This window comes from Gadus macrocephalus, chromosome 18 (genome assembly GCF_031168955.1).
Source record: "Gadus macrocephalus chromosome 18, ASM3116895v1".
In the NCBI taxonomy this organism is placed as follows: Eukaryota; Metazoa; Chordata; class Actinopteri; order Gadiformes; family Gadidae; genus Gadus; species Gadus macrocephalus.
Window position 1 is genome coordinate 7,876,495 of NC_082399.1, and position 25,618 is coordinate 7,902,112.

General features: G+C 47.4%; 2 protein-coding genes across 4 annotated transcripts in view; both read right to left on the minus strand.

Moving 5' to 3' along the window:
• LOC132446101 (A disintegrin and metalloproteinase with thrombospondin motifs 3) overlaps positions 1-9,850 on the minus strand; it is a 40,896-nt gene extending 31,046 nt beyond the window's left edge. For 2 of the 3 annotated variants that reach the window (XM_060036207.1, XM_060036206.1), the window contains exons 1-2: positions 8,974-9,850; positions 8,111-8,532 (exon numbers count right to left, since the gene is read on the minus strand). In XM_060036207.1, coding sequence (XP_059892190.1) covers positions 8,111-8,532; positions 8,974-9,052 — 501 coding nt within the window. In that variant the 5' untranslated portion in view covers positions 9,053-9,850. Of the gene's footprint in view, positions 1-8,110; positions 8,533-8,973 lie in introns of those variants that run through there. The other variant, XM_060036210.1, reaches the window with a different exon arrangement.
• A 4,648-nt stretch (positions 9,851-14,498) lies between these two features.
• Positions 14,499-25,618, minus strand: part of pald1a (phosphatase domain containing paladin 1a) — a 33,588-nt gene continuing 22,468 nt past the window's right edge. Inside the window, exons 18-19 of the mRNA XM_060036198.1 lie at positions 22,898-23,053; positions 14,499-16,803 (exon numbers count right to left, since the gene is read on the minus strand). Coding sequence (XP_059892181.1) covers positions 16,654-16,803; positions 22,898-23,053 — 306 coding nt within the window. The 3' untranslated portion in view covers positions 14,499-16,653. The remainder of the gene's footprint in view (positions 16,804-22,897; positions 23,054-25,618) is intronic.

Here is a 25,618-nt window from a genome sequence, read left to right on the forward strand (position 1 = left end):
GAGAGAGAGAGAGAGAGAGAGAGAGAGAGAGAGAGAGAGAGAGAGAGAGAGAGAGAGAGAGAGAGAAAACCATCTGAATCAGTCCACCAAACCCTGTTTTCCCCCCATATTTTCCTGAAAGGTCATTATTGTGTGGGGGCCTGTAATTACAGCGTGCCTTAATCAATAGGGAGTTCTGTATGAAAAAAGGGCTGTAAGTGAGGGGGAAATGACGCAGGTAGACATCGTTTTGTGGGATTCAGCAGCCTGGTCAATTTCCAAAAGCACTCCACACACACAACACTGGGTCCATTCCATAAGGTTCTTCTTTCCCGGGCGAGCCTACTCCTTGATAGCTCGTGAATATCGATTTCTACTCTCTGAACTGTTTGTCTCTCTATTTATACAAACATGCACATTGTAGCGCCATAGTGCAAAGCATATCCATGCTAGTATAGTGTATTTATTAAACTATGCATTCATTTCAATGACTCAAGTCTCTCTTGACCATGGAACAGGATCCACCTTGCAGTGACCCCGGGAACGATCCCGACCTGCGGTTTTGCAGCGAACACGCTGTTCCCCCCTCTTCTCTTTCAACCCGCTCTCCTGGCTTTCTGCTGCGCTGTCCATAAAGGCATAACCAATGTATTTTATGCATATTCGTCAAAGCACCGCTGGTGCCAGAGGATGCTTACAATAGCGGGGCTTGTAATCCTGGCCTGTTGGCGCTGGCACGGCGACAGTGTGAGTGTTTCCTAACCTGTATAATGTTGGGTTTTCCTCGACAGGTCCCGCCAAGGCAAAGAGGGAAAAATCAGCTGTGGAGCGAGGAGGGGGATGATGCAACGGGGATGCGAGCGGCGCTGGCAAAGTGTGTTATTAAAGGGAGGGAACGGAAGGAGTGTCTCATACAGGCATTTTCAGTCAATAGGATGATTCACGTAAGTGAGTTGCAGCGGAAATAATGACCAAACTTATCTGTGAAATCGGAACTTTCTTTTATAACTGCTGCTATTTCTAATCAAAATGGCAATGGAAATGTATTTAGTATCTCCGTGAAAGCAATCTTGAATACAGAATGATTGCATGATTTTCAATCTGTGGTTATTGACAATATTCTGTAAACTGCAAGCTGGGTTTCGCTGAAGCATACTATATGTTGACTATAAAATGGTATGCAAAGCCTTGGTTTGCAGTGCTATGCATGCAGAACAGAATTGTATTTGGGAGACGAAATGTGTTTACAAGTGACAAGTGCCAAATTCAACATTACGCCAATCAAATTCAACTCTGCTTGCCTTTAATACAAATAAAAGTAAGTGCCATGGTCCTTTTCCCCGAATATCCCCCAAAATCATTACCTAGTAGTTTGACATAGTTACCCCCATTACCTCCTTCGAGTCAAGCTTTTGTTGTTGGTGTACTTTATATACCAAAAGGATACATTATGGCAGATGTCAGTGTGCTAGATTCACAGGCAGTCGGTCGGATTATTATTCAGTCGTGGGCAAGGGTGTCTCACAGTGGTGGGTCGAGTTTATTTTAGTGGGTGCACTGAGTTTCCTCTGCTCCGCTCGCATTCATAGTACTCTCTGTCGCACGCTCGCTGTGGCACCTATTCGCTAGGAACACACACGACAACGTTTGTTAAGTATTCTGTCACAACCAGTGAAAAACAATTGCGGGAGTGAAAGTTCTGTCCCAAAACTATATTGTTGTGTAACCCTGCACATTTGAAAGTTGACATACGTGTGTATACCTGCGTATTACATCAACAGGTCGATGCCTCAGCCCAGCCCTATTCTTCTGATTGTTCAACACTCTCTCTCAGACACGCATGTCTTGGATTTGATGACATCCATCCATCTCCATCCCAGAACTAAAAATAATCCTTAATTCCCTGCATCAAGGCTTAGCCCAAAAACAACTGTCTCTCTGTCTATCATCAAGCAAGAAAAAAATGCTCTGTGATTTTCGGCTCTGGAAATTATCTCCCTCCCCTGATGAGGCTGGGTCGACTCCGAGCTCAAAGCACATCATCCCCAGCCACCACTGAAATTAGCCCCATTTGCAGTGTGGCTGAACGCCAAAACACCCCAATTAACATTTTCAAAATTCCAGGTGACAAAATGACCCGTCACACACATAAAACAACCCCATTCTCCACGAGGCAGACATTGTTTATCATTACACCCGTCTTTAAACACATGTTCTCCCTCTAATTATAACAACGTCAGCCTCTGTAGAGTTGTCCGCACTCTCCACTGCTTCAGATTAGTATCACTCAACCGACCAACTCATGTTCTATGTATTAAGGATATCAGCCATGGCCTAGTGATCAGTGAGCCAGTGTAGATATGGACCTACTCTGTTTCCTTTCTGGTCCCGACAGACCTTGTACTGATGCAAATTAGATAGACCTAATCCCTTAAGCACACCAATGCACCAAATTTAGAAAATAACCACAACCTTGTCTAAAGATTGACATTTGAATATGTACAATATATTAAAGGGACTCACTTTCATTCAGCAAACTCATGCAGTTGTTGAGTTCATCCCATTTTTGCTTCAGCGCACACATGCCCTTAATAACGCGCCACCCCTATGGACCAACACATCTGGAGAGGACCATTAATGGCTATACTGTCCCCAATTAGGCAACAAACACATGATGGACTTGTCATTAAACCGGCACAATGTAACTTTTTCTATGCAGCTATTTACTCCCTTATTAATATCTGAACTACAAGGTTTCACAAGAATAAAATGGGCCCATGAAGGGAATTTTTCCCTACAAATCAGTTTATGGTTCCCATAAAAATGACGACGTCAGCTTTGTCCCATAGAATGTCACGGCATGTGTTAATTGTAAATGTAGAAAAACAAACAACAACATTTTGGGATTTTAATGAGTTAACGTTAAAAAACATTCTGGTGTTCCCAGGCTGGAAGTCAAGCTTGCAGAATACATTTAGTAAACAGCTGAATGCACGATTCAAGGAACTAGAAGTTGCTAATAGGCAAACATGATTAGTGCAGGTTTTATTTTAGAGGTTGAAGCCAAGCTTGCCTTGCTTACAATGTTTTGTTTTTGGACCGTTTCATCTGTCCTCTCTACTTTCATCCTCCTTCTCTCGCTCTCTCTCTGTGGAGACCCAGCAGAGAGTAAACAGTAGACAGGAAAACAGTGTTGGCCCAGAAGCCAGCCGTAGACACTGTGGCGTTGGCAGATGCATTGATGCGGTTTGGTCAAAATTGGTAATCTTTTACACCACCTCAGGGGAGAAACACGATCGGGATGAGATACTACTGCACCGTTCACTCTTCATTAAAGGTACCGTGAACAAACAACAATCTAAAAAACGGGAAGATAGTGCCACGAACCAGTGTCTGGCCGGAGCAATGTGATGCAGAGACATTACTGTCACTGCTGTCATTTTTGCAGCTTAACCTGCAATTTGTGGCCTTATTTTCTCTTTTTTTCCAAACATATGATTTGCGCACACGGCAATCTCTTTTGGTGAATCACAGAGCCACCGAGAATGAATCCTCATTTTCTCAGACCTCTCTGAGACACTTTTCCCCTCAGCCATATTTACATAGACGCTATTATCAAATCGAAATGACATGACACACATGCGTACGCACAAGTGGCACATAAAATAGCCACTTGGCGCTCTAGAAGATATGGCCGTTCCTCAAGGTTTATAATAATAATCAGCAAACTTTATTACACTGCAACACCTTTATATCAGTGGAGTGGGGAAAATCAAGCAGGCAGCTTGCTGCACCGCCATGTTTCTATGGTAGCCAGGAAAGGACAAACGCACTCATGTTTTGACATTTCTGGAATCATACAGGCCAATATGCCAATATACCTTCTCCAACAACGTAGAGGTGTGTGTGGATGGGGTGCTATTCAGTCGGTTGCAATATTCATCCTCAGAGCTAGATGCCACTAAATCCGACACACTGTCCCTTTAAGGCTCAATAGCTGTGGTGATGATCGAGATTTGGGGACATGGACCTATACAGACAGTTTCTCCAATTAAACCTTTATATTGGTTGGTTGCCGTCATAGATCACTGATAGATTACCCGGTCCCATGCGGCTGGGCGCGGACCACAACAGCCACTAAACCATCCCAGCTTGCCCAGCTATACTTTTATATTTCTTAAGACATAAGCCATAGGTCCTGCCCATGAGGATTAAAGATTTTGGGGGCTTTTCTCCGTCTCAATTTGCAGCAGACATTTCTAGAGCCCGGACCTTAAAAAAACAAGGCTCAAAAAACTGAAACTTCATTATGCAGTTACTGAAACAGGCCGTCTATAAAACACAGAGGACGGCAACAATTGAAAATGAGGTACACAAATAGTCCTCCCTCATAACCCTCAGCTGCAGTTGCTAGGCGGTTTCCTCCCCGTATCCCGGGATGGGACACAAAAATAGCTTCCTTTCCTGAGCGGGAAGTAATCCCGGCACTCGTGTTTCCATCACGCAGGAAATTCAATCGCCCATCTCTCTGTCTCTCTGCACGGATTCCCAAAGCATGAGCATATCCAGCGCATCGTCATGGCTGTCTGCCTGCCACTACTCTCCCTTTACGTAATGCAATACCAGAGAAATGCACGTTTTCCCCCGCTAACGACGCTTGTAAGATGGACATGAGCGCGACCAATGGCGTCGGGCCGGCGAGCCAAGCTAAGCGGCCGGCCTCATCGGGGTATTAGCTGCAAAAGAAGCCCGCTTAACTGAGATATGATGTAATTGGATGGATCGCTCGGCTGGGACTAGCTATTAGAACGCTATAACAGAAGCTGAAATTAATTCAACCAGTTTGGTGGCTGACGCAAAGTGCGAGCGGCGACGGGCCAAGGTATCTCGCTGAGGGACCGACTGAATTCTAAGCACGGTCAAAGGAAACGGCAAATCGGATGGACTGGCCCGCTGGGAATCGTTCCTCGTTCTGTCGTTTCTCAAAAGCGCCACATGTCTGGGACGTAATTAACCAAGAGCACATTTGAAACGTCTCCCTCGTCGGGGAGTGCAGTTGTTATTTTTCCTCGAAGTCCAATGCTTCTTCCTCCTTCGTTAAAAACAGGTTCTCCACCATGGCCTCGCACACAAACACACACACAGTCACACACGCACGCACACAAACACTCACGCACACGCATACGCACACGCGGGCGTACGCACACGCGGGCGTACGCACACACATACGCAGACAAACACACACGCACCACAACCCCCATCACACCTCATTATTTGCACTGCCGGTGACTCTGCCCCCCAACTACCCCCCCCCCCCCCCCCCCCCCCTCACCCAAAAAGAAATCCCCCCACTGCGAGCACAGACATGTCTATGTTGACGTTGGCTCGGGCTCAACAAAAAAACATGGCCTACACCCCCCCCGCCGCCCACCCTACCATACAACCCCATCAGCCCCCCCCACACACCACCCCAAAACCCCTCGAACGGGAGGATCTGTCTGCGTCCTTGAAAGAGAGAGAGAGACAGAGAGCAAGGGGGAGAGGGAGAGAGAGAGAGAGAGAGAGAGAGAGAGAGAGAGAGAGAGAGAGAGAGAGAGAGCAAGGGGGAGACGGAGAGAGAGAGAGAGAGAGAGAGAGAGAGAGAGAGAGAGAGAGAGAGAGAGAAAGAGAGAGACGGAGATAGAGAGAGAGAGAGAGAGAGAGAGAGAGAGAGAGAGAGAGAGAGAGAGAGAGAGAGAGAGAGAGAGAGCAAGGGGGAGACGGAGAGAGAGAGAGAGAGAGAGAGAGAGAGAGAGAGAGAGAGAGAGAGAGAGAGAGACCCCACCCTCCTCCCCCATCCTCTATTTCCGACTGCCCTGTCACCCCCCCTGACATCATCTGACAGGCTACAACACAGGCTCCTAGGGGCCCTGAAGGCGAGGGCCGCGCTTTGTGCTGGCGCGGGGGACTGCGGTGTGCCTGCGTGCGTCAGTGGGCTGCATCTCCCTCGGTTTCCTTTCTTCTTCTTTAATGATGTGGGACCTGCGGCGTAGGATTAGTTTGAACCTTCTGCTGGGAGGGTGGGCTGGGGGGGGGCTGGGGCTCCCCTAGGCAACGGTAAAGTGTAATTTCCTGCATTCTGGTGTACCAATTTCTCCCTCATCTTCTGCATCAATTGCTAGTGGCTTCTTTATTAAAAGACACCACTAGCATAAAAGTCAGGCCCCAGATGCCAATTCAAGATGTAATCAAATATAATGCAGTGAGGCGTTCAGGCGATCTGTTTCGCTTTCAATATGAAGTCTCCTGTTGATCAACTTGCTCATTAAGAGTTATTCCTGTGGAGTTAGCACACAAATACGGGCATGATTACCACTTGCACACCTTGTGTCTTTTGTTTGGTCTCTTTGTGGTTTTGTGACTCAAAAAAAGGTCCAGAGCTGAAGAAAAGAAGACCCGCCCTTGTCTGGGGGCATTGTTGAGTCTATGAGTAATGTATAGGTTTTTTTTCAAAATGAAAGTCCTCTACTGCTTTTACGTTGGTACATATTCCATTTCCACCGCCAAACCGCACCACTGACCGCGTCAGCCAAACACCTAATACTACCTCGTCCAGACAAAAAGACATAAATCAAAACACAACGCTGATATGAACCGATTCATTAATTGCAGAGCGATGAACCATTGTGACCGTCTATCGATCAGATGTGCTTCCCCTCTGCTATCTCTCTGTGGTCGCGGTTCTGTGAGGGCCTGGAATGAGGGCATGGAATCACCGGAAGGCGATGGTGTCCAAAGTCGATACGAGTCGATGCGCGTTGGTTCTCTGCCCTGTGTTCTCTGTGTATAACATCAGGGATGGATGTGAAGCTAGGTGATGCTAGCTAGTGTGAGCATGGAAGCTTTTGCTGGCTTCCGTGCGTTGAGGGCCAATGTATGTAGTACAAAAAAAGGCTTTAATCTACTGCTTAACTGCTTTGAGCTATAAACCATGTGTGTGTGTGTGTGTGTGTGTGTGTGTGTGTGTGTGTGTGTGTGTGTGTGTGTGTGTGTGTGTGTGTGTGTGTGTGTGTGTGTGTGTGTGTGACTGCTTGCTTGAGTGTGTGCCTGCGTGTGTGTTTGAATATAAGTACATACACGATCACACAGACATACAATGTATTAATTGTCAAAACCGTAACCATGGAACACACTAGAAGATCTATAGCATGAATCTCACATGAGGAATCTCAGAGGTCAGAGGTCAAGAGGACACGGCTTCATTGCCTTCCCACGCATGTTCTGTGTGTCAGAGATGGTCAAGGAGCCGCTGCCACGCCGGCAGACGATGAATATCCTGAGAGAGAGCTTAAGTCTAATCATAGGCCGGGCCGCTCCGATGTCACATGGGACGCTGCATTTTCATTTTTTTTTTCGTGAGCATGTTCTCCCAAGCGAAACAACCGAGTTATTAGCCTCTCCCCTTACCGCCACTTAACTCCTACCCAAACCCGCCATTCGGTTTTAACCTCAGCTAACACAAAGAACAGATAATGAACGGTGGGGGACCAGAGAGCACCACTGTTTGACTGGTCATCGTGGATGCATGGCACTAGGTCCTCTCTTGTGTGAGTGTGTGGTAAGGGATGCTTAGATTTCACCCTAAGTTGAGGTTTATGTGTCTTACTAACAACAAGTATTAAGAAAAAACCTGTGTGGTGCCAGGCTCCGTACCTGTGGAGACAGTACCACTAGGGCTTCTGATGCAGGGGAGTGGTGTGTCAGAGGGTGGACCCTATAGTTTCTTACATAGGTAGTGGTTTGAAGAAAGCAAATGAAAGCAGAAGTGTGTACTGAAAGCTGCTTGGCTACAACAAAGAGCTATGTGGCCACCGTGTGTGTGTGTGTGTGACTCAACGGAATATGCTTGAGGTGGTCTGCAATCTCACACAATTCCTTATTGTTGGTAAAATGTTAAAAAAAAAAAAACGACAGAAGGTGAATCAAAAAAGTGTCTTTGTGTGTGTGTGTGTGTGTGTGTGTGTGTGTGTGTGTGTGTGTGTGTGTGTGTGTGTGTGTGTGTGTGTGTGTGTGTGTGTGTGTGTGTGTGTGTGTGTGTGTGTGTGTGTGTGTGTGTGCGTATCCAACATGGGGGGTCTGCTAAGTGACTTACCAGTCCATCACAATTGCTGATTGCCACCGAGGCTTCGGGCATGTCCGTTACATCGCCGGTAAACACGCAGTCCCCGTGTATCCGCTCCTTGGTCAGCTGCTCAAAGTCCTCCTGCCACTCCACGAAAGCCCCCGGTGCTACCAGGCGTCTGTTGGCCCTCAGGCGGAGGTGCAGTTCCTTCCCAAACACGGTGACGTTGAAAAACAACCGGTGGCCAACGATGGTGACAGACGACGAGGGGGGCGTCTCGGGGGCGCTGCGGGCCACCCTTCTCCCCCCACTGCCAGGGGGTGCAGCTGAGGCTGCGGCGCCGCCATCGCTGCCACTTGAGGCGGACACCACGTGAGAGACGTACCGGCCCAGGGCGTCTGTGCTGAATGGCACGATGAGGCCATACTCACTTAACTTTCCAGACAGTTTTTCTGATGGGACAGACAGTGACAAATGAGAACCGCGTTCCACAAACCTCACCGGTCCTCCGAACTATAGGACAACATAATTAACGGCATATTTACCGGTGTAGGCTGAAAGACATCAGCCTATTGCATGCATAGGTTATAGGACAGATGGTTTCTTTAACAATGGAGTTTATTAGAAGGCTGGGGTGATGAAAAAATGAAACAGAATACCAATAATAGTCCTACTATAAACAAGCACATAAGTGAAGATTCGGGACAAAATGCAACGCAATGATAACTGTTAAATCCCCCTTACAAACTTAGCGTATTGATGTGGAGCGATGGTTTAACAGTGTTATAGTGTATATTACTGTATGTCTTACACTCCTGTCCCGCGGACGTTATGCGTGTATTCCATCTGGGTCCACAAAAAGTAAACGAGAATAATAAAGAGTTATTACTCACCGTGTGATTCTGCGGCGTGTATGTGATCCAAAAACAACACAGACAGTAAAAAGTACATCAATAAATACATACAGTCCATAGCGAGAGAGCTCAAATATTTGAGCTGCCACTGCTCGAGTTGAAGTTTCCTTTCTGCTGCAACGCAACTTTGCACAGATCCCTGCGTCCTAAACTCACAATGTATGAGAAAACCAGTTTCTCAATCGTTCACTTCAGAGAAGCAGTCAAGCATTCTGAATGTTACTCCAAAACGCCGAAAGATTTGACGAGATAGTCACAAATTGTTCCAGTCTTTCGGCCTGTTCTGAGCTACATAAACCAAGACAGTCCGGTCCATTTAGGAACTGGGGGGAGAAAAAGTCGGGGGTGCTGATACTATGACGACAAACTCTCCGATTGATCGCAGAGTTTGGAAAGTTTAGTCCCAGTTTTCAGGCTACTTTTAAGCAAGCTAGTAACCACGGCTGACTTTCTTTTTTTTTTGCTTTCTTCTGAAAAGCAGCCGAATGCACAACTTCAAATGGTGAAGAGCACGTCCCCGTGGTGAAACATCTGTTGCTCTGCAGTCAGTCGTGCACCATTACGCACCAATGGAAGCACTCCAAACTCCAGAGAAGTACTTCAACTTTTTATCTGCACTGAAAGCGCTGACTTGGTCAGCGCTTTCTCTTTCATAACATAGCCTACGTGGGATTCACGAAGATGCACTGCATATTCATATACATATCATATGAAGAGAAAATATTGAGATATTTGGCATTTTTTTATGATCATATTTTCTTGGCACTGTTACAAGTATTTTAACTATTTATGCACAGTAGGCCTAAGTTTGCACTATTGGTATAGGTTTCTGCATATTGCTATTTGGATGAGAATGTTACATTAGATTTCTTTAATGATACAAACCACAACATAGTACAAACTATGTTGTGGTTTGTATCATTAAAGAAATGTAACATAAAACAATGAAGGAATCAATGCAGACCTTCTGTGTGTGTGTGTGTGTGTGTGTGTGTGTGTGTGTGTGTGTGTGTGTGTGTGTGTGTGTTTGTGGCTGTCTGTGTCTGTGTGTCTGTGTTTATGTGCATTTGTGTGTGTGTGTGTGTGTGTGTCTGTGTTTATATGCATTTGTGTGTGTGTGTGTGTGTGTGTGTGTGTGTGTGTGTGTGTGTGTGTGTGTGTGTGTGTGTGTGTGTGTGTTTGTGGCTGTCTGTGTCTGTGTGTCTGTGTTTATGTGCATTTGTGTGTGTGTGTGTGTGTGTGTGTGTGTGTGTGTGTGTGTGTGTGTGTGTGTGTGTGTGTGTCTGTGTTTATATGCATTTGTGTGTGTGTGTGTGTGTGTGTGTGTGTGTGAGCGTGCGTGCATGTACTGAATGTTCCATTTGTACATTGGGAGGGGAGATCAAAAAAACCAAAACACCAAACAAGTCATTAAATGGTTGAAGGTGTGAAAGCTACACACTAGATTTCACCAGTGGAATGACCGCCTGTTTAAGACTTCTGGATGACTGCTCAGGCGGACCCTGAGACTCTGGCCACAGCTCAGCCCCCCCCCGCCCCCCACTGCTGGAGTCTTAGACCACAGAGACTGAGACATGACCGCGGAGTTCAGAAGACTGAGCTACAACTCTGGAATCTGGAGGAGTGGGGTGTGTGTATGTCTGTGTGTGTGTGTGTGTGTGTGTATGTCTGTGTGTGTGTGTGTGTGTGTATGTCTGTGTGTGTGTGTGTGTGTGTGTGTCTGCGTGTGTGCTTGGTGTGTCTGCATGCATGTGTGTATGTCTGGGTGCGTTCAAGTGTGTGTGTGTATATCTGTGCATGTGTGTGGTGTCTGTGTGTGTGTGTTTGTCTGCGTGCGTGTGTGTATGTCTGCGTGTGGGTGCGAGTGTGTGTGTGTATGTGTGCGCGTGTGTGTTGTCTGCGTGTGTGTGAGTGTTTGTCTGCATGTGTGTGTGTGCGTGTGTCGGGGGGGGGGGGGGGGGGGGGCGTTTAATGGTAGTCTGATGAATCCTAGCACTTGAGGAGAGAAAGGTGTCTCGGCTGGACATTCTTGTCTCAACACATTTCTCCAGACAGACCCCCCCCCCCCCCCCCAACAATCACCACCACACCAACACACCCCTACCCACTCTGAGCACATCTGAGATCCGTACTTTACGCAGAACAGTATATACAGTATATACCCCTCTCTCTGCCTGTGCATTGTAGGTCCAGCAATGTGGAGCAGGTGTGTGTGTGTGTGTGTGTGTGTGTGTGTGTGTGTGTACTGCATTAATCCCTGCAGGGGGGTATAAGAAGTTTATGGGGAGTTGATTATGGTTTGAAGGTCTGCATTAAGTAAGCCATGGAAACACACCACAGCATGAAGAGATGGGATCCATTAAGCTGGCGCTTGGAGAGCAGATGTACGTTCTCCTTTTTATGTCAAATGTGTTCTCCCACATTTGAGCTGTTTAGAATATATTTATCTATAAATATATATGTGTTCCAGTGCCAAGCTGACATTCCTCTATTTAGTATACTTTCCCAGGCTTTAGAGAGATGAATTGACCCTAATCCGTCTGCGGTACTGAGCACAAAGCGACCATCTTTCCATGTATCTATTTTGTGCATGCACAGTACTTCTGTTGCCTCTATCTGCTCCTACATCGTGCACAAAGTGTACTTAGTGTAACGACAGCATTTATTGTTGTTTATCCTTCTTCTGACAAATTAACTTATTGTAAGTCGATTTGGATGTAAGTGCCTGCTAAGCGCCCTGTACATGTCAATGTAATCGCGTGTGTGTGTGTGTGTGTGTGTGTGTGTGTGTGTGTGTGTGTGTGTCTACAGACATTCTTAACTGAATAATCACTGCTACAGATGCTGCAGCTTATCTGCTCCAAACACCCAACAACAATAAGAGACACGTCCTTAAGTTAAAAAGAAAGAAGAAAAGTCCCAGGCTGCCAAATACATGCGTCGCTGAGTCACTCGGGCAAACCGGCCCAGCCGGGCACGGTGCAATGACTAATGTGTGACTGGCTAGAAAAATAAAAGCGTGCGTATTTTCCAATATGTAACAAAGGAGACGGCAGGGCAGCGAGCCGACAGAAGTGCTGTGCCGTGGATGTAATGTGGTCTAGCCCGTGGCCGCACTTGATGGGAAAATATGCTACTTTTCATCTCGGGGACTCGGAGATGCAAAGCAGCTGCTTGCCTGCTGCAGAGCGAGGAGCCGAGGTAGGCGGAGGTAGCGCCGTGCCAACGGACCAAACGTTGTTGTTTGCCACCACCACAGCCCCTGGCTCCTTCTGGACGTGTGTGGGTGTGGAATGAGGGCTTTGGGGTGAAAGTGAAATGGACCTGGGCCAGGGTCCGGTCCCAATACATTTCGTGACTGTCTTTTTGTAACGCTGTTAACTTGGATTGACTCGATCCTTCTTTTTTTTACCCGCCCCCAGGCATTCCATCAGTACGTAATACGCGAATGCAGCAGTTCTTATACAGGTTCCAGCGCTGCACTTATTATACAAATCAAATCATCCAGCTTTTATATACAACTCTTAGTGTGTGGCCCGTGGCGGGGCAGAGCTGTGTGTACGGACCTCAAACCCTTACTTAACACAAAATTGCCTATGGAACCATCCATTAGATGTGTGTCATACAAGCATAAGGCCTATGTAGTTATTGAATGGAAAAACTCAAGTCAAATTCAGGCGCATTTTTAAGAGGCATGCGTTCATGCATCAATTTCCATCCGTCTTGGTAAGCCATTCTTGTTGGCTTACGATCACCAGGTTGGGCGTCTGGTGTGTGCTGAGAAGCGGGAAGCAAGATGGTCCGTCACAAACCATGGTGGACGGCTATTGATCAAAGCAGGTTCTACGTACAGTACAGAAACCAGGCCTACTGCCCCAATCTAATCGCCCCCCCCCCCCCCCTTGCATGTCTCCAATGTGAGTCTTGTATCCTCAGACACTGAGGATACAAGCTACACAAGTCTACTACTGTAGCTGTGTGTCCCCACCAGGGTGAAATCAAAGGGGATTGTGAGGAGATTGTGAGCGAAGAAGAGGATGTGGTCCCCCCCCCCCTGCCCCGGACACCCAGTCTCATTCTCCCCCCGCCCTGCCCACGACGAGCACTCTCTCATCTCTGGAGGAAAGCCTTTCGCATGAAGTTCATTACATAGCCTCTTCGCTGCCCACCTCTCAATACCACTCTTTGTCTTGGGTAATCTAGGGACCATGCAGAATCAGAGAGCTTAGGTTACATGTTGGAAGCTATCTCAATGAGTCTGGAGAGCATTTCAAAGGAGGCAGAGACCGCCATATCATCCAACCGCAGGTTTTATATGTTCTAGGATTATCTTGACCCCGGAGTCAAGCTGGATGCATTTTGCAGCCAAATTACTTCCCTCCACCTCCATGTTACACCACTTGATCATCACTTTTTTTTTTCGCTATGCGGATGTCTCTGGATCACTGTAAGAAAGGAAATATAAATTTACAACATAAATACATCACCCCCTCTCTCACCATCTTGCAGCGACGGCCTATTTATTCAATGAAAGCAGATCCACAGTGGATGATAACAGCACAAATGCTGCATAAGAAACTTTGGACAAGACTAACAAGAGCTTATTATTACATTTTAATCTGCACCGTTCATTCATCCCTTTTTTATTTCAATGAGAGTGTGTGTGTGTGTGTGTTACAATAATCCCGGCTAGGCCACTGGGCGATCATATCCTGACAATTTCCGCGCTCCCCGAGATAAGGAGGCTATGCACTTACAAGACGGGAAGCGATCTAGGATATCAACCTTTCAAAGCAGAGGAGCCAAGCCAAGGCAGAGATTAACTGAAGTGCTGGCCAGGATTTACCCCCACCTCCTTTTTCTTGGAGGAAGAGGGAGGGGGGGGTTCTCCTTCATATTCTCCCATTATACCCCCACCCATCCATCCCCCCAGAAATAAATCAAGTGATCCCCCCAGCTCTCAAAAGAAAAAAGTCGTAATCCTCTTTTTAACATTTCACGTCTCCACATCAAAAAGTCAATTACAGGTCGTGTCTTTTGATCTGCGTAAGCTCTTTATTACTTTTTATTGAGCATGTTCTGATTTCAGGCCTCCCCAAAGAGCCGGGTCACCGTCCCGTCCACAGATCCGACATTGTTCGCTGCTCTTAAGGCTGCCCTGCTCCCTCCAGAGCCTTGGCAGTGGCACAAGGTAAAGAGGCCGCAGTGCAGTGGGTGATTAGGACGCCCAGCAGTGCATAACGGGGAAAGAGATGATGAAAAAATAAATGTAATGTAATGACGGATAAGGGGGAGGAGAGGGAGGGAGAGGAGAGGAGGGACAAGCTAATTATTTGGCTCCGTGTTATCTAAGAAAGGAGAGGGGAATGGAGAACGCTAAGAAACACACAACAGAGCTTCCTTCCCGTCTGCTATGATCACTAATCAAAGCCGCGGGGCCTATGGGGGAAGCCTTGTTTGGTTGTCTGTAAGGAATCAAATAAAGGGAATAATACGACACGAGCAGTGGTTCTCTTGCAAGATTTATTACCCAATTGCAGAATAAGCAAACATTAGAAAAGATAAGACCTACGAGCTACTAACGTATGACGCAATGAGGAGGATTACATTCGTAGCATTTAAAATGGAAAGCAAACATCTTGGACTTGTTTGGTTTCAGGACATGGTCTAAAACGTATACAATAGCATAAGTGAAGATTTAGGATAGAGTTTTGAAGATGTGAAAATTGCTGTGCAGTTTCCTACACGTATGTAAGCTGAACAACCCCATTCATAGCCACGTAGTTATTCAGTTTCCTTCTTGATTTTGGTGGACACCTGCAAGATAAACACACTGCAAAGATACTGCAGAGTCACTTCAAAAATGGAGGGAGCAACAAGAAAACGAAAATATGACATTAAAGAACATGGCCCTGAGTGGAAAAGCATTGAGAAAGCGGACACTGTATAAAACAACCTGGCGCCCATCGCTTCAGCCTCAGGACAGCCAAACCCTGGTAGGCAGGCAACGCTGCCAGAACCCTTTGACCCCAATGTTGACTCATACGGCTTTGTCCCATTCCATGAATGCTAATGATAAATACTGTGGTTCTTAAAGGGGGATCATTATCCTTCAACCGATTGATAGCGAGAATGCCTTTGCCCCGGTTACACGGAATGTGCAGGTTTTGGCCGTTTCCAACCGTCCATTTTACAGTCAAGACACATCATTCGATTCCCCTGGTGATGTCAGGCCGTCTCTAACCGGTCTCTGGCAGGGCTCCTGGAGTCTCCATGACAGGCGATGATTAAAGCCCCGACCGCACGCCCACGACCACGCGAGACCACCCCCCCCCCCCCCCCCCCGAAGCATGAGTTAATTAAAGTACCTAATCCCGACTCCCCTTCTTCAATATCATTGAGTTCGGTGTAAATGAGAATGCTGAAATGAAATCGATAAGGGCAATTGCGTTGCGCGGGATTACTTGATGTGGGGGTAAAGGAATAGCAGATGATTGCGACTCCTTGTCGGATTTTGTCCTGTAATAGAAGGCGATTCTTCACAAGAAAAATTCACAATATTCAGCAATCTTTTGACGCCATTGCTCAAGTGGCCCTGAAACAGTAAAGCAAACCCTGATGCATAACAACATCACTCACACAACAGAAATAAGGCCGGCCAAAACGGAACCACCAACCAGAGAATAACACAGAACGGCTTAGTATCTAGTTCCCGCATCACTGAGTGGATGCTGTCTCGGCTCTACCACAGCAACATTGGCCCAAGAGCCCTGGCAGCCCAGATCAAGATTGGGGAATATTTTGGCTGACAGGGTTCCCGCCTGGATATGGTCTCGAACGTTCATGAGTTTAATGTCTCTTCAGAGCCTGAAAGCACTCTTTGAAGGAGAAGCCCCGGCTGACGATACCGAGCTACTGCTTAATGGCCTACGTTGGGAGTTGCCATATTAGGGCGGGAAGCCACAGTGTTGTGACCAATCGGCCACACACAATCTTTGTCGCTAGGTACAGTTTTGAAAGGGTTTTTTTCTGCTCGGGATTGATGTTTCTAACTTCGTATCGTTGAAAGGGTTTGCTTTGCTGTTGCGTTATAGTCTTGGGGCCACCGTATCTTCAAGGAATTAGCATGAGTGGAGAAAGCTAACAAAACAAGTTAGGTTTCTAGGGAGACAAATGTTGTTGGGTTGACATAAACCCCATAATAGATGGGTAAAGGTACAGCATTCAAATGTCTTAATAAAACTAAATTGTTCCTAGATATGCTCGGAATATAAAAAAGGTAAGTCAAGAAATGACCACATTAATCATTTTAGGTTCTCGACATTTCTTTCCAAAAAAGTATTTTTTTTATAAATATTAGTACATTAAAAGGATGCGTTTAAAAAACAGCAAAGTATCAACTTGCACAGAAGGGAAATCATGTTGTGAAGACTTCAAAAATACAGCCTGAACCGTCGGACAAAAGGGTTGGCAGAAAAGAAACAAAACAATGAATCCTAAAAATATATACAATACAGGATTAAATACAGAAAAAAATGAAAGCCAAAATTAAAAGGTTTTAGTTCCATTTTTTTGTCTTTTAGGTTCTTCTTCTTCTTTTAAAAGAATAAAAAGCACAGTACACCTCCTGTCGAGTTCACGGTGGACCGCCCCCCCCGCTCAGATGAACTCGCCGCGGAAGGGAAGGGACTGGACGCTCTGCCGCTGCCAGCGGCCACGCAGGCGGGCCAGTGGTGTGTCCCTGGGGTTCCCCAACTCAGAGAAACACAGCTGGTTCAGGATGTCGTAAACCCCGCCTCTGGCCGCCACCTACCAGGGAGGGAGATGGGAGAAGGGGAGGGAGAGGCACAAGGGAGGGGAGGGGGGGGACAGGGACATGAATGAACCGACAGCAGCAGCAGCACCGGCGGCGAGAGCACAACGAGGTCACATACCCTGCAGACACGCACGGTTTGTAAACGCCGACCCCCCCCCCCCCCCCTGACCTCCCCGCTTCCGGCCCGGCGACACAGCACATGTACTCTGACCCCGCTTTAAACCTTTTTTCCTTCTCGTGTGCATGCGTGTTTGTGTGTGACTGTGACTGTGTGAGTGCGTGCGTGCATGTGTGTGCGTGCGTGCGTGCGTGCGTGCACGCGCAGTGAAACCAACAAAAGATCAGCGCATAGGCACGAGCAGCAGGGTAGGCACACATGGTTCTCCGGCAGCGCCCGGCGAGGCGGTCGTCGTCCAGGCCTCCCCGAGTTACTGCTGCATGAGTAAGGGTTGAGCACACAGCTGTGTGGAGCAGACCCTCCAACCCCCAGCCGCTGTGAGCCTGGAGCTCCCTGAGGTCAGCGCTGAGTCACGGTCTGTTACTGGCTCCGTCCGCAGGCATGGGACCCGGCGGGAAGCAAAAGCACAGCGGACCACCTAAGGCATCTGGCTCCGGACCCCGTCAAAAACCATGCGCCTGACGAACCCTCTGCAGCCGACATCTGGGATTAGATACTCCATTAAAAAGGGGGCTGCAGAGGCTGGTTGACTCTGCTGCCGACGCACACCTCGGTGGGAAGGTCGGGGCTGGTGTGTTTTAAGATCCTTGTGAAAACCCCGGAAAAGGGTTGAAGAGAGGATCAGAGAGATTGAGCAGGGCTGCCTGCAAGATCAGATCTCAGTGACTTTGGTATTTGTGTTGCATTATTCTCTAGATAACCTTTGAAGCCATGGATATAACTGTGATATACTTCTATGGGTTTAGGATCTACTAATAGAACTCTAGAGGCAAATAAAACCAATGACCAAATTGTTAGTCATAGGTTGAATAACAGGGCAGGATACATAGAGGTTTTTGAAAGGCATATTTGATAATGAGAGCCTTGAACGGCCAAGAAATAAATATAAATACTACTCATACACATGAAGGACATTCATTGTCTGATTGTTGAGTCCCCAGCCTCCAATGGAATATATTTAAAGATGCGTCTTTGACACTGAAGTGACATTGAGCAGATTACGCCTGTTAAATGGGATTCACTTTTTTTTTTATGTGCTCCTTTACTGTATTCCACATGGGGAGGTAATTGGATAAATAAATAAATAAACGTCAAGCTCAATCATTCCTCTAAACAGCTGGGCAGCTTTGGTGTTTACACTGACCCAGATACTCTGATTACACTGACCTAATCACGTAAACCGGATGTCCCCATGGACTGATGTGTGCGCTAACCGGTGCTAAATCCATTCTGCTGGGAGTCAAGGGTGGGTGGCTTTATTTAGACAACGTTAATGAAGGTTACGTTTGGTTACTAGGTTGACAGATCTGTATATTTTTAGGCACAGGCAGATAAAAAAGGTTAACCACAATTCTGTGGTTTTGTGCTCACAAGCTAAATTGAGCATGTTTACCATCTAGGCAGGCCGCGGGATGCATTGGTTGTCAAGGCGACCTGCCACTGAACACATTCAACAATGACACATTGAGTGCGCCTTTAATGTTTTCAAACTGGATTTCCACACAATGACTATAATTTTGCCCTTTCTGTTCTACTTGGCTCGACTGTAATCCATCTCGGAAATCATGGGGATATATAGCTAGCTACTGGTCATGCCTAACCAGAAGGTATAGCTACTGGTGTTTAACCAGTAGGATTTCCTTTTGTCCAACAGGTTCCCTTTGTTGCCTGCGTCCCAAGCAGTGAATCTGGCCCAATCTGGCAACACTGGTCCCAAGAGCTTTTAGGAGGACGTCGTTGGGGATACCGGTGTGGGAGCTCATTGCAGACAACCTATGGCTGTGCATTATCATGCCTGGCTTCACCTTCCCCACTGCCCCCACCACCCTTTGCAGTTCAGACGCCGGGGCTCCAACCCAGACCGGGCGCAGGAATGTGCGAGAGGAGAACACTCGCAGGATGCATAATATAGAAATGGTGGAATGTAGAACGTATGGCACGAATGTATAAAATACATTTCAACCCCCCCCCCCCCCCCCCCCCGAGAGCTAAACAGCGAATTCAAGAGGTGCACTTGCGCTTTCGCTAGGTGACTCTTGGTCAGACAATCCCTCGAGGGAAAGGTGATGTTTGCCCGTAGCAATGGTGATAACGGCACGTTAAGGGACCCTAGTCAAACTCATTTCTCCCGAGTGAACTTTTGCTACGTAATATCTAGATATATCGCCCCCGGAGAGGAAGAGGAGGCTAGCAGGGAGAAGATTGGAGGCAATCGATAGACCTCTGCAATCATACCACCCACTGAACATATTGTGTGACTAGGCAAAGTGGAAGGACTATTACCCGTTGCCAAGGTGTTGGTCATTCTCAAGTTTTGAGAATGACCAAACACGGCCCCACTTCCGTCAATGTTGAATACATTAAGCCGACTGCACAGACAGCCACTCTACAACGACAACACACGAAAAGAAGCTGGAACAATATCTCGAAAATTGGAGCGAGGGCCTGCATTCCGTGCGCGTGTGTCCACGTGCGTGTGCGTGTGTTCGTGTGTGTGCGCTTTAGGGTGTGAGGCCAAACAGAAGTCGGTTCTCAACATCACTGTAAGGAGACGGAGTGTATCGAGTGACAAACTAATGGCTGATAGTTAGCAGAGCCGGCAGATGTGTGGCACAGCCTTTCGTTCCATGGAGGAACGAAATGCTCCTTTCGCTCCATTTGTGTGTGTTGGGACACACACAAACACACCCACACCAACCCAACAGGGTGTCCCTAATGGTGGGGGGGGTTGAGGTGTGGGCGGGCGGACGTCGGGAGCATTCGCCCACGACCCGCTATCTCAAAAGGCCCCCCACATACCGGGGCTCGGCGGGGGGGGGGGGGGGGGGGGGACAGGGGGCTCTCTATGCCGGAGGGTGCAAACAGCTGGAGGGACTGATAGGCTACCTCCTCTGTAAAGCCAGTGGCTGGCTTTACAATTACAATAAGGGCATTTAGCAGACGCTTCTATCCAAAGCGACTTACATCGGCTTTCAAACAAGCAAAATCCACGTGAGGTTTGGAGGCGATGGGCGTCCTTTGACGGCCTTCATTCACAGACGTCGTCTTGTGAAAACGAGTTGCGCCCGGAACAATATTTGATGTTCACCCGGGCCTCGGACATATGGCACGCAACGCTTGTTTGTTGACGATTCTAACAATGCTTTAAATGAGGAGTTTTGTGGTGAGCCACTCGGCAGGCCGCCAGGCAGCAAAGCAACTAACCGCCTTCTGGTTGCCCACGCACGCACGCACGCACACACACACACAGACGCACGCACGTGCGCACACACACACACACACACACACACGCACACCCTTGCAGTTATAAATGATCAATGATGACCCCATTGAGGTCGGCCCACAATTTAGCCAGAACACGGTCTAGTAAACAGCATGAGTTCACAACAATAGTTGCCCTAATGACACGGAACAGAACTCGACAGAAGATAGCAGCACCAGAGATGTCGGCTCCTGGGTCACACGGTCACACGGCTAAATGTTGATCAGGCTGGTCACTTTTAAGTTGGATATAGATATAAAAATATATAGAGTCAACTTGTCGAAGAAGCTACTTTTGACATCCTCTGCATTGCTGGAACGTTTTTATTTTTTCTCATGGCAGCATAACAGCGCCATTAGAGTCACTTGGATGCACTGCGTATATTCGGACCCCTAACCCATTCATAACAGGAAGAATGCAGACCAGATAAGACCAGCGCTCACATCTCGGCACATGTGTTATCACAGCGCGCCGTCGGAATCTATTTTGGAATTCCGTGTTTTGTCACTTGGTTTATTCCGCCCGGACGGGAACAGAGACGGAGCCGGCGGGCGGTGGGGGTTTCGCTTCGCTAAACATCCAACGCGGCGCGGGGCGGACGCCGCCGTTCTTCCGGCACGCTCCGGCCCGTACGGGGAGCGGACAGGGCGCAGACCAGGAATACAGACGTGCCAGACACACGGTTTAGGTTTTCCCTGCGTTGATGTTTGTAGCATGCACGCCATCTTTACAACGAACTACAGACCGGGTTCAACTTCAGTATGGATTACTGCTATTTTGCTGTCTACTTTATTTTCCGTTCTGCATACTTTTTTCTATATAAATCTATACATAAATTCTGAGAAAACTGTTGTCGTCGTATCCTGGGGCCCAGATGGGGCAACCCGTTGCTTACTTTGTGCGAGACGGCAGACCGTCCCGAAGCAAACAGTTTTATTCTGCATCAGAACGTACCGATGTAACGCAAGAAGGCTGTGTTTTCTGCTGCGTGGCGGAATTTTTTCCGAGACCACAGGCACAATTCGACCGGCTGGAACAAACATTTTAATAACATTTTGCCAGTGAACTTGGCATTAATGAGAACCATGACAATAAGTCATTTTGTGGGGGATGAGGGGGCGGGGGGGGGGGGAGCGAGAGGTTGTCGGGGATACTCGTTTGTTTGGAATGCACTTAAAACGGGTTACACTGGCACAGCTGGCCAAACAATTAATGCACCAACAAAAACAAAAAGCTCCTAGACGTTATGAAGTTCACCGTGTGAAGAACCAGGCCACAATAGAACTAGAATAAGCTTGTAAATTCCTGGGGGGGACGTCCACATGAACCTCTGGTAACTGTTAACGGAGCACTAAACAGGAGAGCGCGAGTGGGAAGAGAAAAAAAAAAACTGGAAAAAAACACGCACTTCACCTCACACATCTTTCGGCAGCTGTGAGCGTAATGCAGTCGACACATGTTGCACCATGGGTAATCAACGATTTTTTTCCCTTCCCGTGTGCTTAACAAAAGTGTCGGGAACCGGACAACCACTCACTTGAGCGAGAGACTGTCCACAACCTCAGCTTAATATCCTATTGTAGTAGACGAGACAAATTGAGGAATATGCAGTCTACACATGGATCAAAGTGTCAAAGCGTAATTAAGGCACCACCAGAGGAATGGAAACTTAATGGGGTGAGATTCAGAAATCTGGATAAAAGGAGATGTGGGAGGTTGCATAGTAAGCAATTTACTATATTTAAAAGGACTGGTCAAAATCCCTTAAATATTCAACCATGGTCGTGCAAATGAGACATGAAATCCTTAATTGAATGCAATTAAAGCCTTTACTGCAGTTCACAAACTCCGAATTTTGCATTAATAAAATCTGTTGCTTCAAGCTTTTGCCCACGTTTTTTATGCTCATTCCAACCGATAAAAACTGAGCTGGTTTGATCGAGTCATGGGTGAGTGGTTTTTATTCTCTGTAATATGCAACGACATCTGGTTCAGGGGCTTAACTCGACACAAACTGAAGAGGTGTGTGTCTGCCTTTCATTTCATGGATTCTAAGAAAACACCATGACCCAGTGATGTGGGTTAATAGGGGGGGGGGGGACATTGAGTTGTTTACTCACTCAAGATTTTTTATACACCTGGCTTGTTTCCAACCTTGTTAGGGAAGTTCTGTTTCAACCAACTTTAAAAGATACCAGAGTAATTAATCTTTTCAACATCCGTCTGGCTGGTTTTTTTAGCAAATTTACAACCTTTATATCTGAATCTTTTTTTCCTGTCAATTAATTGGTCGATCCGGAGTGCAACTCACCCATTCCATCTGGGGGGGGCCTTACAGCAGCAGTACTGGCCGGATGGTGGGTGGGGGGAGCTCACCCGTTCCATCTGGGGGGGCCTTTAAAGCAGCAGTACTGAGCGGATGGGGCGGTGCATGATAGCTCACCCGTGGGGGGGGGGGGGGGCTTTAAAGCAGCAGTACTGAGCGGCTGGTGTGGGGTTCTGACAGCTCACCCGTTCCAACGGGGGGCGGGCTTTAAAGCAGCAGTACTGAGCGGATGGGGGGCGGGGTCTGACAGCTCACCTGTTCCTTGGGGGGGGGCCTTAAAGCAGCCGTACTGAGCGGATGGGGCGGGGTCTGACAGCTCACCTGTTCCATCCAGAGGGAGAAGGAGCGCTGCCATGAGTCCTTCTTCTCTAGGTGCAGGTAGGTGTTGAACAGGATGAGGTACATGTAGCGCTCCAGATACTGCAGGCTCTTCAGCAGCAGCTGCTCAGACTCCCTCTCCGTCTTGGCACTTTTGATCTGCCGAAAAAAATAGAAAGGAAGAAAATAAATTGGGCTCACATTTGCATCTTATAAAAATATATTTTTTGTCTTTGTTGGTACTCTTTGTTTACATACAAAGCATAATCAAATACGTGTGTTCAAGAAATGTTCCTTTTTCTCTAGAATAAACAGATGCATGTTCACCTCCTACTGCAGTCCTTCTCTAGCCTGGGACCCAGACAAATCTGCGAGCTCATGTTTTACTCAAATGCGTCTGGCCACCCTCCCGGTCAGACTCATTCCCAGCAGACCTGGCCTGGGTCGGGCCAATCACAACCGCTTATCCAATAAGGGGCGGGGTTTTGCGGGGCAGTCTAGTCCATCTCTCTTTGCGCAAACAGAAACATTACAGACCCTTGTTGCGTTTATATACAAGTATTAAGCAGCGCTTCCGCCCGAATACGACGTTGGAAGACTCGTCGATGGTGTGCTTTTGCAAAGACAGATGGCTCCTCTCTAAGGGTCCTCTCTGTAGTCTAAATAGAACTTACTATTTGGGCGAGTAGGTTACATGCGTGTGGGCAAAATGGCGGAACATCCCCGTAAACACCTCTTAGACTAAACATGAAAACGACCAAGCAAAGCACTTTGTAGGATTATGCAAATGAATGAAATTATGAAAAACATTATAAAGAATGATTCACGTTCACTTAAAAAATGTATGGGATGATGTCAGACATTGGGCAAATGATATTAACCCTTTTATAAAAAGCCCACACAAGACTACATCATAATGAACCCAAGATGCAAGAGACACACACACACACACACACACACACACACACACACACACACACACACACACACACACAGACAGACAGACAGACAGACAGACAGACAGACAGACAGACAGACAGACAGACAGACAGACAGACAGACAGACAGACAGACAGACAGACAGACAGACAGACAGCATCATAATTATTGTTACTTCAGTCTGCTGTGTTTCCCACAGTGGAACACTGAAAGTGACTTTCAAGGGCCTCTGCAGTTTCCAAACTAGCTTTGAATATCTCCACCATTGTTCGAGCGACGTCATGTAATGTCCATTTTAAATGAACAATGAATAATAGTAGTTTCCTCACTTAGTGGCTTGACGCTCAAAAACCAGAGTTGGCTGGTTATTACTTATTTAATAGCTTTACCTACTTAATCAACAATTTGGAAGGGGGCAAATCGATCAAACAAGTGACAGAAAGGTCATCAGAGTTGTTCAGTCATGAGGGTATACGGCCCCTCAATGGGTTATGTCTGCCATGGATAAATATATTCCTATTGGTGTGCTTTTCAAAATAAACCCTCCCTTGTCAGCGATGAGTCAGCCCCACTTCATGACCTGGTGGTATAGTCGGGGAGCGGGGCGGAGAGAGGAGATATTTAGCCAGCTCATGTGTGCCTTCTTAAGGGCAATCATGCATATTTAGATTAGTAAAGGTCACAGGTCACCGGATAATGTGCACTAATTTATAATGCCGCGTTTCCACTGCAGGGTGCGGTAAGGTTCGGTTCGCCTCAGTCCGGTAGGGAGGGGGCGGTATAGCCCAGCTCAGTTCCGAGGTCGCGTTTCCACCGCCGACAGTACCCTTTATGGTAGGCCGGATGTCGATCGCCGCGGCAGCTACGTAAACATCGTGACATTATAGCAGTGTGACACAGTGTAGCCTGCTCAATAAAAACAATGAAAAGTTTTACGTTATTGTCGCGTTTTACATGTCGCTTTTTACGCGACATGTTCATGCAAAGAATAATACCTTCGAGGCTACTGTTTGTTTGTTTTTATCCCCAAATTGCCCGAAAGGGACGATTCTGTCGACCAATCAATGGAGGGGGTGTCTAGCTCGAGTTTTCCGGCACCCTTTCATGCGTCTCAGTACCCCAACGGAGGAGTACTGAAGACGAGGGCAAAACGAGTACGGCTCAGTCCGGGTCACGCCCACTTTTGGCGGTGGAAACGCAATCCAAGAGGATGGGGGGGGGATATATTCAGAGACAGAGAAATGAACGTCTCAGCATGCCTCACACCAGGTAGGTGGGCTGACTGTCAGTAAGTAATTGGAAATGTGCACCATGCTCCGGCCATTCCAAAGTCTGATGACGCAACGTAGAGCGAGACAGAGGGAGAGAGCTTCCTGTCCATTTACAAAACTGGAGCAGAGTGAGATCCCAGCCCTTCCAATCATCTGCAGCCGAGAGTGAGGAGAGAGTGGAGACAGTGTGTGGAAAGAGAGAGAGTAAAGAGAGAGAGCGTAGAAAGAGAGAGCGTAGAAAGAGAGAGAGAGAGAGAGCGTAGAGAGAGAGAGAGAGCGTAGAGAGAGAGAGCGAGAGCGTAGAGAGAGAGAGAGAGAGAGCGAGAGCGAGAGCGAGAGCGAGAGCGAGAGAGAGAGAGAGAGCGTAGAGAGAGAGAGAGAGAGAGCGTAGAGAGAGAGAGAGAGAGAGCGTAGAGAGAGAGAGAGAGCGTAGAGAGAGAGCGAGAGCGTAGAGAGAGAGAGAGAGCGTGAGAGCGAGAGAGACAGACTACAACAAGCCAAAGGAACGCAGCGC